The 14,885-nt window shown below is 40.3% G+C and overlaps 1 protein-coding gene across 1 annotated transcript in view; it reads right to left on the minus strand.

The window, feature by feature from the left end:
• Positions 1-14,885, minus strand: part of svila (supervillin a) — a 28,502-nt gene that overhangs the window by 12,524 nt on the left and 1,093 nt on the right. The window contains exons 2-15 of the mRNA XM_077624119.1: positions 12,408-12,462; positions 11,319-11,410; positions 11,094-11,157; positions 10,870-11,012; positions 10,089-10,797; positions 9,349-9,432; positions 7,487-8,242; positions 7,018-7,173; positions 6,410-6,444; positions 5,481-5,545; positions 4,952-5,082; positions 3,268-3,541; positions 1,415-1,883; positions 925-1,093 (exon numbers count right to left, since the gene is read on the minus strand). Coding sequence (XP_077480245.1) covers positions 925-1,093; positions 1,415-1,883; positions 3,268-3,541; positions 4,952-5,082; positions 5,481-5,545; positions 6,410-6,444; positions 7,018-7,173; positions 7,487-8,242; positions 9,349-9,432; positions 10,089-10,797; positions 10,870-11,012; positions 11,094-11,157; positions 11,319-11,410; positions 12,408-12,462 — 3,202 coding nt within the window. The remainder of the gene's footprint in view (positions 1-924; positions 1,094-1,414; positions 1,884-3,267; positions 3,542-4,951; positions 5,083-5,480; positions 5,546-6,409; positions 6,445-7,017; positions 7,174-7,486; positions 8,243-9,348; positions 9,433-10,088; positions 10,798-10,869; positions 11,013-11,093; positions 11,158-11,318; positions 11,411-12,407; positions 12,463-14,885) is intronic.

A 14,885-nucleotide genomic window follows, 5' to 3' on the forward strand; every position in this document is an offset into this window, starting at 1 on the left:
CATAAATTCCGATAAGAAAGCCCATCATTTTCTGTCATATTCAAGCTAATAAGGTCTCCAGAACCAAACAAGATTGCAAAACAACCCCACAGGAGAAGACAAAGCAAAGTGCGTTAATAGAAAGCACAAGGTCCATTTAAACACGCACAATGGAGAAAAAAAATTCAATGGCCCACAGAGGAAGGCCAGCGTGCTCACTGACCCAGTGAAGGGATGTCCTGTTCTGTCTGGAGGGCTGCACACATCCAAAACAGGATGAAATTACCTCACAAACATTTGACAATATCAATAAAATTTGGTTTCTGCAAAAAAATTGCATTTGCATGGGCCTCAAACAAAAAAAAACCTCCACTAGTACATAAAGCATACACATTGTTCCGTTATGTCATCAGTCAATATGGATCCTAATGATTATGTCTGAGTAGTGCAGGCTTTTAAACCATGGCTGTGAAAAAGTGACATAACTTTGTTTACATAATGCGGTAATCAATACCAGGCTGCAATTCAAACTACGTATTTATTATTTCTCAAATCAAGTTCTCATGATTTCCTTCATTTCTTTGTACATAAATAAAGCAATGCTACTCAGAAACAAATGAACCACTCATTCATATGATTGTATATGATTAAAATATAATAATAACAACTACATCAAACAGCGCAGAACAATAAATCAACATTCAATTTTTTTTTACTGTTTTATTCCTGGTCAAGCATTTTTTTCAATCCAAATTTTAACTTTAACTGAGATTTTTTCTATTTACAAATACCCATTAATCAATGAATGAGTGTTTTTTCACATGAATATTTACTTAATTCTCACTGTATTAGCATGGATTAGTGAGTAACTTAAATATTTCTATACCAAGTAACCCATCTAATCTATTTGATGACAAACTTGAATGAAATATACCATAAGCTTACCTCTGTTTGATGGACATGTGTTTAGCTGCCATTGCATCGCACATGTGGTCCTCCAGTTCAGTTCTTGGCTCCTTGTAATCAGAGTACGACTCGGTTTCCGTAGGCTGGCAGGCGCTCCTTGATGAAGCGGACGCCGCTCTGGACCTCATCAAAGTGGGCTCGGGCAGCTCTACGGCAGATAGATGCACAGAAATGCAATCAATAAAACCGCACCCCATTGGCTGAAAAGTACTGTTAGGTATCACTGATTAGGAGGTGGGCAGATGAAAACAATGTTCCAACTTTAAGGTCATATTTTAACATACTAGCAAAATTTCTACTAAAAGCACAAATAAGTTAAAGTTGCATTTTGCTGCATACTGTTTTTGTATTTTCATCCCTAGTGAAAATGTCTTGAAGTAGAATGGAAATAAATTTGAGTGGTTAGCTGCTTTAAGTCTTGAATGTTATTTTTTTTACAGTTTACGCAGCAATTCTCTAATGTCCTCACCTCCACTGAATGTTTTTCTCCTCTGGCAGGCAACGTAGCACATTTCCTCCCTTGGATAACTCTTTTGTTCCCATTTTTCCAGCGACGTGGGATAGTTTGACTTGTACATGTTTTCATCAAGGCTCTCTTTGGATGGCCATTGCGCCTCCTCTTTCTCCATTCTCTCCTCTCTTCCAGTGTTCGGCGGAGGCGGAGCGGCCTGTTTGACGGCTCCATCCGGGGAGGGCAACCTCCGCTTTCCCCGTGCCTGCTCCGTTCCTTCCTCCGCACGTCGTGACGATCGATAAGGCGTATCTTGGTGGTCCGAGGGGTCGTGGGGCATGTTGCCTCCTGGAAGTACGGCTTCGACCGAAGCTCGTACCCTGGTTAAATGGATGTCTCCTGCATAGTCGGTCGATACGGTGCCATCATCTTTTAGCGCAGAGGATGACGGGAGCTGTTCGAACCGTGAGTCTGTGCCGTTTTGAAGCTGAAAAGAAAGATAAATGTAAAGCATGCAGATTGTTAATGGAAGTTGAGATGACATTACCACACAAAAATGGATAGAATCATGCTGACTAACAAGACCTGATTCAATGCGAAATCTGCTACAACAAAGAAGTGAATCATATCACAAAGCCATGCCCGCTCAAATCTGCTCAAAATTTAGTGTTGGTCCCACAATGTAGAGGAAATTTCATTCTTAGTGAAAACCATGCAAAACCTTCAAACTAGTTAGCATAAGATTTGAAACTGTAAGAGTGAACTCTTACATAGTATTGCTGCTTTGGAAATTTGGGGCGTGGGAACGTAAATCTTTTGTTATTCTCAGAAAAATATTCTGTTTAGGCACCATCATGGGAAACATTTGATGAAAAAAAAAAATAAGACAACAAAGAGCCGCATTCAGCCAACGTGAACCGCAAACGCATTTTGATGGCTGAAATCGGAGCAGATTGCCCATAATGACGCTACCGCTTCACTGACACAGCACGACGACGGCGATGAGTCAACGAGAAGCTCGGCCATGCACCGACTGGGCAGTCATAGCGGAGTCACGCCATAAAGCCAGGATTCAAGATGCGATCTGGTGCACGCAAGTCACGTGAGGACAGAAATGTTTTCGATAAGCGCTCGGTATAAATTGTGCACGCTTACTTGGTGGAATTCTACCAGCGTCTCACTTTGCTCCTGTTCATCTTGGATGTCTAAATCCGAAGGCTCCTGAGTAAAAATATGCATAGCCAAAATTCTTGGTTGAACATAAAAAAAATAATGGTCTTTTTTTCTATTTTTGTTTACTGCGAAAAATTAAGGCCCTCAACAGCTAGTTTTACATTTTTGTCCACGAGAGCTCTGTGGTAATCATTACATTTTGTAAACATCCAGATTTTTTTCTCTGAGGAATATGCAATGCTGACAGACTAATGCAAAGGTTTACAATTTATTGCTTCAATTATGTGTATAGTTTTTTGTCGCTTAGTGTACATTTTAATAATTCAAAGCACTTGCTGGCTCATAAAATATATTTTTAGCCTGAAAATGTTGTTTTACTTCTGTACTTTAAAAGCTAACCAATGCAAATTTTGTTTGCTTAACACCACAAAATGATAATAAATATCCATAGGTTTAAATAATTCACTAGCAATACCAAAACAAAATGAATAGGATTGCACTTTAAACACTTTCTCAATAAAATGCTGGTCATTACACTAGTCATAAAAATCTTGTGGCACATTTGCCTTAATTTTACAAATAGCACCTTTGTAAAAAAAAAATCCTAAACACACCAACGCCCTTTTTTTCCATTTTCAAATCTAATATTGGGGTGAGATTGCATAACAGGGATTTCCATCAATAGCCAATTTCCCTACCTGCTCCATATCCCCCAGAGTGATGGGTTGCGTCTGATAGCGGGTGTTGTTCCTGCGCTGGCGGGTGTCCCCCCTGGTTCGAGTAACCCTGGTGGGGGGTTGAGCCAAGCGATTAAATAGCGCCATCTTCTCCGCCAGGCTCAGCGTGCACAGATCCGGCTCCTCCTGGGCCTGCGATTGTTCCTCCATTTGAGCCGCTTGTGCAAGTGGTTCTCGCTGAGTCTCTGGCCCCTGCTCCCGCGTGCTCGCGCCGTGATATGACGATGCCTGCAGACTGATGACGGGTTGATGTCCGGGAAATAGAAATTAAATACTTAGTTGCGGTGACCTCATGTAATCCAAGAAAACGCACTGTACACACTGTTTGTCTGCATAATTGAGGCAGTGTGTTGTTTCTTCATTCAGAATGCAACCTGACACTAGACATGCATAAAATACATTTAGTTATACTAGGTCAGAACCCAGGACAAAACCGAAAAGTCATTTGTTGTGACAGGGGTCATCTTTTCAAAAGGTAGCATTAGCTTCACTCATTCAAAGGCAGACCAGGTCAAAGAGTATGTGTTGTGGGAGTTAGTAAAAGAAGGAAATTGATATTGCTCCCACCCGTCCCATTCAAAATGGATTGGACTACTAGTTAAGCTCTGTGAGGCCACAAGAAAGTTACAAAAGAAAACCTTTCTAAAAAAAAGTTCCAATACAGAGTGCCTACTTTTATTTGAAATAATATCATTTTTCATTTTTTTTTTCAATTTCTTACCATTCATTATAATCTATCTTTTGTTCATTTTATTTTATTTACAATTAGGTATATATTTTGGAAATTTTCATGGCTTTTTTTCAATTTGCATTTTTTTTTTTATATTTTCATATTCATTACCATTTTCCCCAAAATGGGTCCTTCATATAATCCATTAATTGTATTTAAAATGTATTATTCTGTTCCTTTTAATTGCCTATTGGAAAATACATATGGGCATCACTAACACTACAATTGAATGTCAAATGGGCGATGCAAATTGGACCACAGTTGGACCTTGGCACACAAGTTTTAGACCTCTGTCCATTTATGAATGTAACAGAAACATTTAAGGAGAGAGAAAAAATTAAGCGTGCATGAAAGGATGCATCCAAAACACTTCAAGCGATGCGTACTGATCTATCATGGGATTGGTGCACACGCATGTTCAGTATACCTGCTTGCAGGGAAGGTGCCGCTAACTAGGGTGGGGCTAGAAAAGTGCGCCACAGCTGTGTGAACACCCACAGTCTGTGGAACGTGAGTGGGGGAACTACAGTGGTCCAGGACACGGACATACAGTGAAGTCAAACATACATTCACAACAGAGAAAAGAGCAGAGAAAGTCAGGTGGGTCGGAGAAGGGGGAATTGACAAAGAATGTTGGTTGTCAGCCCACACAACTGTAGATTTCATTTGAAAATTTATGGACAGCGTTTACAAATGAAATGCTGGAATGCAGTTTAGTGCAGACAACGTCAGGATAAGAATTTTTGTTCATACTTCAATGATGCCTACAATGCGTGACACCGTTTTCTGCTTCAATGTTAAAAACTAGGATAGTAAATGTAATAGTTTTCTTTGTAAACCTTTTGGTTGCAATCTAAGGTACATTTCTAAATGTCTGCTTTAACGAGTATTTAAGCTCCAGTGGTAGAGACTTACGTGGCGGCGATGACCACCTCCTCAGTGGTGACCGGTTGAGTCCTGGACCGGTCCTGCGTTCGCCTCAGCCTCCGGTCAACTGCCGCATTCCTCGATCGGGGTTTACCCGTTCCGATGTTTTTCTCCAGTTCCTGAGGATTGGAATAATAGCGTGTGCGTCATCAACAATGAATTGTTGTATTTTGCGCCAGAAATGTTTACAATATTGAAAGACTGATCACGCAGATAGCATCTGTTGTCAGAACTGCTTGGAAATAGGAGTCCTCAGACTACCCAGAATGCTTGATGCCAATTTCACACTCACGCTGAAGGGAATGCTTGTTCGATTGCAATGTTCCACAAGGATCCAAGGAATGCAGTGAAAACAAATCAATAGTTGTAGGTTTTGAAGCGCTGCACTGTGAACCAGGGAGTAAAAATCTTTGACTTGGAGTACATCCACTGAGCTAAGTTTGGAAAAACCTGATAAAAATCCTCTGACACAAAGAACATCACATAGGAAGAGGTCAAACAGAACGTAAAAGCTCACCCTGAAGAGAGACCGCTTGGCAGCTACACTCAGTTTAGCCCGTTCGTCAAGCTTCTCTTCATCCGCTATACCAAGACACAAAGGCAAAGAGAAAAAAAATATATATATATAAAAAATAAAAAACATCAGTAGGCATAGTCTTAGGATAATCAGGGAAATTGCCTTAGGAACTTCTGCTAGGAAGAAAAAAAAGACACTTGCTTTGGACTGCAAAATTCAGTTTTATATTCATCTGGCAACTAAACAATAAGTCATATTTAATGACCATTTAGAAATCCTAGTAGCACCCAGTACCAGATTCAACATTATACTGTTTAATCATATAGTATTACTGCCCTTTGAATTCATCACATTCACACACAAGTACAGTAAAATTGTTTCTATTGTCCTATCTGCTTTAAAATATATATATATATTACAAACAAAATAGCACACGATTTTGGAGCGATTTAAAAGGGGCAGCCGTCAATCACAGAGAATATTTGCCAGATGATGTCATGTCACATGACAGCGGAGTGTTTGTTCGTGTGGCCGTGCCACTCACACCTGTTTCATCTGACTCAACAGTGAAGACAGTGTGGTTTTTCTTTGCTCGCAACTACAGAATGTACGATGGAAGGTTGCGAAACAAGTCCCGTTTTAAAAATTCAATGTACCATGATTAATGATGCATGTACTACTATTCGGTACAAGAAGGCTTTGTATATAGAACTAATTAAAGCAGAATTTAAAACAGCACATCTAAGCACCACACTAAGCTCTGCTTAAAATAGGTCGACATTAGGCTCAAGGACATAATCGGAGAATTTACACCACTTGAATGTATAATTGATTGAACCCAAAAATATCTACGTGCATCCTAGATGTTTATATTATAACGGTAGTCTTGCATAATATCATATGTGTAACCCAAAACAAAAGCAAGTTACCTTCATTGGAAGCGAACTCAGCACCCACAGAGGACCTTGAAAATAAAATGGCAAACAAGGCAAAAATCAGTCAAATCAGTAAGATCCCATGCAAATGAAATTAAAAACTAAACAAACACATTGAGAACACTCAACACAAGAAGCACTTTTGTGAGAAGCTGACAATTATGGTATGCTGAAAATGTTATAGTGAGCGTTAGAGGAACAGTAAAGCAAAGTAAGCTACAAAATTAAGCGGCATTACGGACACCGGTTCAGTTCCACCAACAAAAGGACAATTCATGCTTTCCAACTAAGATCACATGGAATGACCACTGCCAGGAGGCCCAATCAGAACAACCTTAACATGTAATCATTGCTACAGTTTGCTAATGATATTAAGAGGGCAAAAGGGAACGGAGCGAGCAAGAATGTATGAGAATTAAAGAATGTAATGTCATCGAAATTTTCTCTGCCATTGTAACTGGCCCGTGACAATAATCTGGCTCATGTAGTCATGTGATTTCAGATTTCCTACTAAATGTTATATAATGCACCAACGACAAAATGCTTAGACACTGTTTCGTTTTATCCTGCGGTGCCATGTGTCGCTTCATGCAAAGCAATACCTAACGGTCTCCTGGCGCTCAGAAGACGTGATGGGCTGCGTCCTAAACCTCTCAGATGTCTTTCTACACTCCCCCGGATCGATATACTGAAGGGGTCTATGGCCCCTGTCCCATGCTTGGTAGCCTGCTTGGCCGTCATCCCCTTTGACTTCATCACTGGAGGGTCCAAACGTATCCAAAGGAAAGAAAATACAGCATGAGGGGAGAGTGAAAGAGGTAAGAGTCAACGAGGGATTTCCTCCAAAAGTCACACACATAAATAAAGAAAGGCACTAAGCACATGCTTGTGTTAGTGTATAGGTTAGAAATACTTGTTGGCTGCAGATACAAGTTTATGGTGCTATAAAAGAAGAAACAAATGTCCGAGTTGCAAACAAAGTTCCAGGTTATTCAATGGGCGGTGGTTAGTCAACAAGCACAAATGTGAGGTCCACAGCAGCAAGCGCTTAGATGTTTTTTTTCCACCTACACTTCACTTCTGTGTCTGCTCGAAGGTGCGGTAGTAGAGCTCTCCATGTAAGAATTTCGGAGCTGGGCCACAGACACACGGCTGTCCTGGTGACTTTTTTTAAGCTCCTGCGGATGCTGCGTATGGGGATGCAAGATCCTATTACTTTGTTCTTGACCATCACCATCTGGGATGGAGCCTCTCCCTGGTCTTGCCTGTGCTGCCTTAGGCTGGATGTGTGATGCAGATACACCTTTGTAGACATAAATGGCATTTTCACGCTCTCTTAACTTGCTGCTGGTTTCCTGTTGCTGGTCGAACGGTTCAGCTGTTGCCCATCTTGTTCGGCCTCTGGGACCTCTTCTTGCAGCAACTTCATTCTCCGTATACACTTTGGAGCTTCTAACCTCTTCTCTTCCTCGGCACGGGTCCTCGGTACTCCTCTCTCGGCGGCGGACCTCCGAGGGTAGTACTGCTTTCTTACTACGCAGGATGCCTTCGGTTCGAATGCCCACCGTCTCCTGACTTTCTTCGTTACAAGAGGTCATGGACAGATAACTGGGGTACCCAACAGTGTCTGGTCCTGACCCAGATTGAATGAAGTGAGCTTGTGGATGATGGGAGTGGTTGTGCTGAGGGATAGATAGGTCTGCGTTGTACCGCGCCGAGGTCTGATGCTGATACTGCTTGCGATATGTCGGAGCCTCGGCAAAAATTCCCGGCTCTGGGCTCTTCTGGCGACCATCTTCTTTTGCAAGCCTTTCCCTAACTCGAATTCTTCAAGGAGACAAAGAGCTAGTTAATAATTGCCTATTTAACCACTTTCCTAGTCAAATTTGGCAAAGAAATGGCTAAGAATGCATTTGTGCCATTACGTGAACACAAGAAGTCCTTCTCCATGGTCAAAAATGTGACGTTTCGTCACATACTCAACCCTCCTGTTGTACATATTTATTAACCTTGTGGCTATTCAATATAACAGTTGAATTAAGCATGGATTACATGGTCATGCCTACAATCAGTAAACTAAACTATGTTTGTACTACTGTACATGGAATCAAATACTCAATGAAAAAGAGGTTGTCCATTTGAAAGAGCACCCTTTCAATAATGGATAAAATGAAATTAAATTCATTTCTGTTGAGCTGAATTGCTGAATTCATAATGCAAGAATGACTATACATCAACAGGTAATAGATCTAGAAATGTTGTGATTTTATACTACGAGTTAAAAAAGTTTCATTTTACTGCACAGATGTGCATGCAAAGAAACAATAAGCTAAAGAAAAGATCTCAGCATATGCAACATAAAATGATATAGTCTAATATAGCTAACCAACAGTCAAGGCAATAAAAAAATATGAGTACAGAAATTTTAGTAGTTGATATTAAGAGTGCGGCTATGTTCTAAAAAGTACAAAGGTGTGCATATATTCAACAGTGAAGGTCACTCTGTTAATTGCTACCACAAAGGAAAACTGCAATATACTACATTTCGTTAATAGGTTGTCCGTTATTTCAGTGTACAGTATTTCAGTAAAGGGATCCAACTGGTCACACCGGAATGAGGTGATGAATGAAGTTATTGTCTTAAGATAGGGTACGGAAACTCGCACGGTGAGCATGATGACGATGGGGCCAGCCGGCTGTCAAAACTCAAAAGCAGAGATTCTTAAGTGTTGTCTGATCAGTTCGGGTAGCTAAGATGTTTAAACAGTTTTACTGTAAAAAAATAAAATAAAATAACACGTGTTTTGACAAGTACAGATACTAAGCGTCTTGAGCTGACAGTTTAAGAAGCACTGCTCTTAAGGATTGATGGAGAAAGCCCAGCTGGACGGGAACATGAGGGTGATTTGGGGTGGGAAACTTTTTGGGTGTACCTCGAGGGCCAGTTGATTAAGGTGGGGGTGTCACCATCAGCATCAGTCTCAAGGAACCAATTAGAGCACAGAGTTGCCCTTGTACTGGACCATTGAAGGGAAATATATGAGCGTATGGGCAACTGATAAAATTCAATCCGTGTGTTTTTCATGCAGACAATTTCATAATTTGCAGCAGGGCCTTTGTTACTAGTAGAAACATTTTAGGAATAATTGTTGGCGTTCTACGAAAAGTGAACATTTGACCATTGTTATATTGACAGAGCTATCCCATACAGACAATTTGAAAATGATAGAATTTTGGTTTCAGCGGTTTCTATAAAAAGCATTATGAACACTGGCAGTTGATCTTAAAACGTTAAAAAAAATTAAATGATTAGATGAATACACATGGAACCCATTGTTCTATATAGGTTTGGCGTACTCGATCCCAAAGCTTTGCCTATTATGTGGGGAAGGAAAACAACTGGGAACTTGGAATCTTGTCAAAAGTAAAATTTAAAAAAAAATACTGAGCGGGTGGCCCATTATAAGAACCAATGTGTTGCCATAAATAATAACTTTGTTCTGCACTGTTGCAACATCGTGGCCTGAAGTTGAACTTGAAGTTTCTCAATAGGTCATACAGTATTTTATCATGAAGTATCCCAATTCAGAACTATCACCAACAGGAAAAACAAAGAAAAAACCTAAACAAAATAAGCTGAAAAGAACAAAGAAAGACCATTAAGTCAACTCACCCGTGTCTGTTGAGTATGTTCTGGGCCTGCTGCTCGATAAAGAGGTCACCAGGCGACACTCCATGTTTGGGCGTGGTAAGCGAAGGTCGTTTGCTCATCTTGGGTGAGCTTGGTGGCACGCTTTCGACCAAGTAGTCCGTTGCAGACACCCGGGTATTGGAGGACAATGACGTGACATCCATGTAAGCGGATGCTTCAACGGGAGCTGCCCTGCGTTGATTCTCCAGGTTCATACGTTTCTCCCTCTCGGAAAATGAGTCGACTCGACTTCGACTGGTTTCGTAGCTGCTCTCCGGATAGCCGTGCTGGGGTGCAGTTTGCCCTCTTTTCGGGCTACTAGTGGAAGGGCAGGAATTCATAGTGACATCACTCTGCCCGTGATCGAGATCCACTTTTTTGGGGGTCTCGAGGCCCTCAGATTCTTTCTGGAGGCGAGTAAAGCGATGATCCGTGTCCGGCTCTTGGTCCAAAGAGATGCCATAGCGCTCGGCGAGCTGCCGACGCCGCTCTGCCTTGTAGCGGGCAATTCTTTCCGCTTTGGACTCCAGCTCTGGAGCCCCACTGGTGGTAGATGATGAAGTGTGGGTGTGATCAGTGTGATTGGAGGCTAAGGGATCAGATCTGAATTGCGTTCTGGACTGCCGCTCAGGAATCCTAGGCTGGATATCTGGATTTTCAAATCCTTCCGTTCCATACCTTTGCACTGTAACTACAGGAGATGCAAATTAGGTTTCATTTCTGCATGCCAACATCTAAGTATTGTGTGACAGTAGTGTCGCACCACCGCAGGCTTCGCAGGGGTCAGAAGCTCTGGTATATCGTGGCGTATCTTCTTCCAGAAGTCGATTGGCTACTAAATTGGGCAGAAGAGATGGATGCACTTCACCCTCAATGCCTTCCAATCGTCGAGCGATACGCTCCTTTCTACACACAAACACAAATGGCATGACCATCATCAAAAGTATAATCAATATGGTAGGACAATAAGCAATAAGAGGTCCCTACCTGTTCATTTCACAGTCAGTTTTGCTTGTGATAACGCCTTCAAATCGTTTCCTCAACTCAGATACTGGGGATGTCAAGGAAAAATCTAGTCAGCTAATTCCTATCTTCAAGTTAATATATGACCCGTTGTTTTACTTTGAACCTTCTAGTTGTTTTTGTTTGTACAATATAAGTGTGTATTTTTTTTAAAAAAACATTTGCGAACAGATATAAAGAATTGCATACCTTTGCTGAGATTAGTCAAGAGACCACCATCTAAATCCTTGGTAACTTTAATTGGGTCACCTATGTCATCGATGGAGAATTCTTTTTGAAAGCTGGGTTTAAAGCACAATTTCAAATTTGTAAGTACAGAACAAGGACTGTCATTGATGAAAAAAAGAGAAAAAAAAACCTATAACAACTCATAACAAGGTTATAATAAAAAGTAGGTAAAACTGCTTAAGGGAGAACTGTTTAAAATAAATATATTTTATTAAATTATCATGAATATTTGTTTTGGACAGAGTCACGTCAGCAAGGAACTTCAATTATGATAAGGTTTAGTGTCGCCAAACCTTTTGTTCTCAAACAGATCTACACTAAATCTCTGGCTATTTGATCTAAAACCACAAAAAAATATGATCCAGATGTGCGGGGGACATAGTTCTGTGCGTTTTTTTTGTCCCTTCGAGAAACCACAGTGTAGTGTTATACAAAAACCAAATTTAAAATAAAAAAAACACGGATTGCTTCATTTGACCACTGCATTGACAATTCCTTTGTGTGTCTTTCCCACACTTGTGTTACTGGCGCAAAGGTAACTTAACAGTATGTAGGCTAATTTGTAGGCTGGGTGGTGTATTTGACAGCCCGCCAGCATTCTCAGCAGTGCCTCGAATACTGCAGTAGGCTATGCGAACAGGCTGGAAGGTGACTTTAAACATTTACTTAAGGTCATCCATAGACAATAGCTATGTTTGAGGTGGACCTGCTGTTACTTCTGAAACAAAGACGGGCTTCAAGTGTTGTACCCTGCAGAATCGTTTTTATCAAGAAGCGAATGAACTTAAGTCAGCGCCTCAATTGATTTTACTATCCAGAATTTGACAAAAATTCATAAGATATACTCCAAATGTTCTGAAAAGTGGAGTTAGAAAATTTGCATGAGATAGAGTGAATAAAAAGAACAATTTTACAGTACTTTAATTTTGAAATGGGGGGAAAAACAGGTTTAAATTTGTTTGAAATGATCATTATGGACATAATCTATTTTATTCAGCTACTGTGTATAGCATTTTGAGTCTAAACGGTACTTAAAACATGGTACTTTACCTAAGTGCTCTCTTCTGTAGCAATCTGGTATTTCCAAGCCCGTCACTTGTGAATCCTGAGAACAGAGAGGAGAAATAATTCATAAATAATGACCCATTTGCATCATCTTCAGCTGTAGTATTTGCAACTGGGTTGGGCCTTGAAAGATCACACTCATGGGAACTTCCAGAGACAAAATGCATTATGTGGGAAAACAGTAGTAACCCTATCTTGCTAAGATACTTATACTAATAAGTATCCTGTTGTTCCCAAAGATATTTTGTCATCAGACCTCAGCGATACAGAAGTCATTATTGAATTACATCGTTGCTTCGATAGCTTAAGTATCTGTGTGAGTATGAGGTCATGGCCCGTGGCTTTATAGTAACAGCTGGTGTGTCAAAGGCACTGTTAAGTCTGATCACGCGTCAAGATTGCCTTGTAGTGCAGGTTGGGACAATCAGGAACATAAATGTATAGGTGGTTAAAAGAAATGGACACAAGGAGAAGGCAAAATTACTTCCTTGTTCCTTAAACGTCAAACATAATGTTGATACATTCTTTTAAAACTGCAAGAAAAGGTACAAAACTATTCCTCATTATTGAGGAATCCTATTCTGAAAGTGTTTGTTAGAATTCCTGGACCTGACACACAAATTCAGGACAGAACATATGGTCCCATTCCATCCCCTCCGAGTTGACTCCAGGGCTGACTCATGCACTTGCTTCACTGCAGCCCCACCCAAAAAATTCCCTTCTTACCCCCAAAACCAGGACACAGCACCCCAATCTCTTATTTGTGCATTCTATTCTGCATGTTTGGGTTGATGCTTTAAATCAGCCTCACTTGGGCAAAACATATTTAAATAACAGAGAAAGCTTATTTGCAGAGGGCCTTGTCTGGTTCGATTTAAAGCGGGGTGTCTTATTGTTTCAGCTGGCTGGAATTTGGTCCATGCAAGTCCTGGAAGATCCAAGACTGTTTTCGGTCGATAGGAAACTAATGGTTCAATTCAAAATTCTAGTAACTATGAAAAGTAATTCAAGCAAGAATTTATAAAGAACCCATTATGTCTCTCAAAATGTCTTTGACCTGAAAAATAAAATCATCAAAGTAGTATATTTTAGCTTAAATTGTAAATTGACAAGTATGCTACTTATTTGGCGACTGCAAAAGTGCTGCATGATAGCGAAACTTCTGCACCAATATTTACACTAAGCCCCAACTTCCTCTTTATTCATTCATTTTCTGTACCTAATACATCAAAAATCAAATGAATTAGTTGTTATTGTATAAAAATAAGATTCCTTTGTCAGGGCAGCTGTCGTGCTGATTTTGACAAATCTACAAATACTTGAAACTTAAACTGCATTGGCTTTACACTTAGAACTTGTTTGGTAACGTGAATAATACAATAGTAATTCCAGACAAACAAACAAAAACTACATAAGGATCAAAGACGTCGCAAAGCCTCTGACACACTGGAATGCATAGTAAGACTACACCTGGAAAAAAAACCCACAAAGAATGCTATTGGAATCCCTCTCAACAATATCCTATCTTGTGTTTACACTGTAAAAAAAATAGGAGTGATGTCATACACCCATGGACTGATTTTAAATCTGAAACCTGAGAGAGTTTTAAATTAAAAGGTGTCTAATTGTGCAAAGTCCCTAAAATTCATCTAATTAAAAACATAGCTATATATAAAATGATTTCAGTTTGTCTGTCAAATAATGGTGTCAAACTCAACGCAATCCAAAACCTGACAGCCAACAGAGGACGAACATATGTTTAAGGTGATGTATAGGATTAACTTTGATGCTGGGGATTACAGCGACCAAAAGGAAACATGTCATGCTTTAGCTGACTGCATTACATCACGCTGAGTGCGTGCGTGAATGCACACAGACGTCTCCTTCTCCAAGGAATTACTCACCCTCACACTTAGACTGCATGCACCATTCATAGAGGGCAACATCCCCAAATTGTGACCAAAGCATTACCGAGAAAAGCTTAGGAGGCAAAGCCTTACAAAACAGATGGGAAGTCGCAAAAAGAGGCCGCAAACACTGAGATTTAACAAAAGTCTTCAACAATAAGCCAATTAGGCTTTCAATGCCAATAAGAATTAGAATGCCAGTCCATGTGCAGCCCTAAAAGACTGCATAAGCCTAATTCGGATGTAAACAATTGACTTCTTTCATATTATGACTGAATTTAAGCATTGAATAGCCCCCCCAAAATGACAAATATATGCAAGTATGCTGAAACTTTTAATGCCGAGGTAGAAAACCAGCAGCAAAGAACCTTGATGTCCAATCAAGCAACTTCCTTGAATAGGGCATAAAAGCCTCAAACTGTGAGCAGCTTCCTTGTGGATTGCAAGCTATTCCCACCTGGGGTAAGCAGGTCTCAACTCTCCAGAAACATCACAAGCAGGGGTGGTAATGAGAAGCAGACGAAAATTCTCGGTCAGTCACCAGTGCAAAATCATT

The sequence above is a fragment of the Stigmatopora argus genome, chromosome 17, assembly GCF_051989625.1.
Source record: "Stigmatopora argus isolate UIUO_Sarg chromosome 17, RoL_Sarg_1.0, whole genome shotgun sequence".
In the NCBI taxonomy this organism is placed as follows: Eukaryota; Metazoa; Chordata; class Actinopteri; order Syngnathiformes; family Syngnathidae; genus Stigmatopora; species Stigmatopora argus.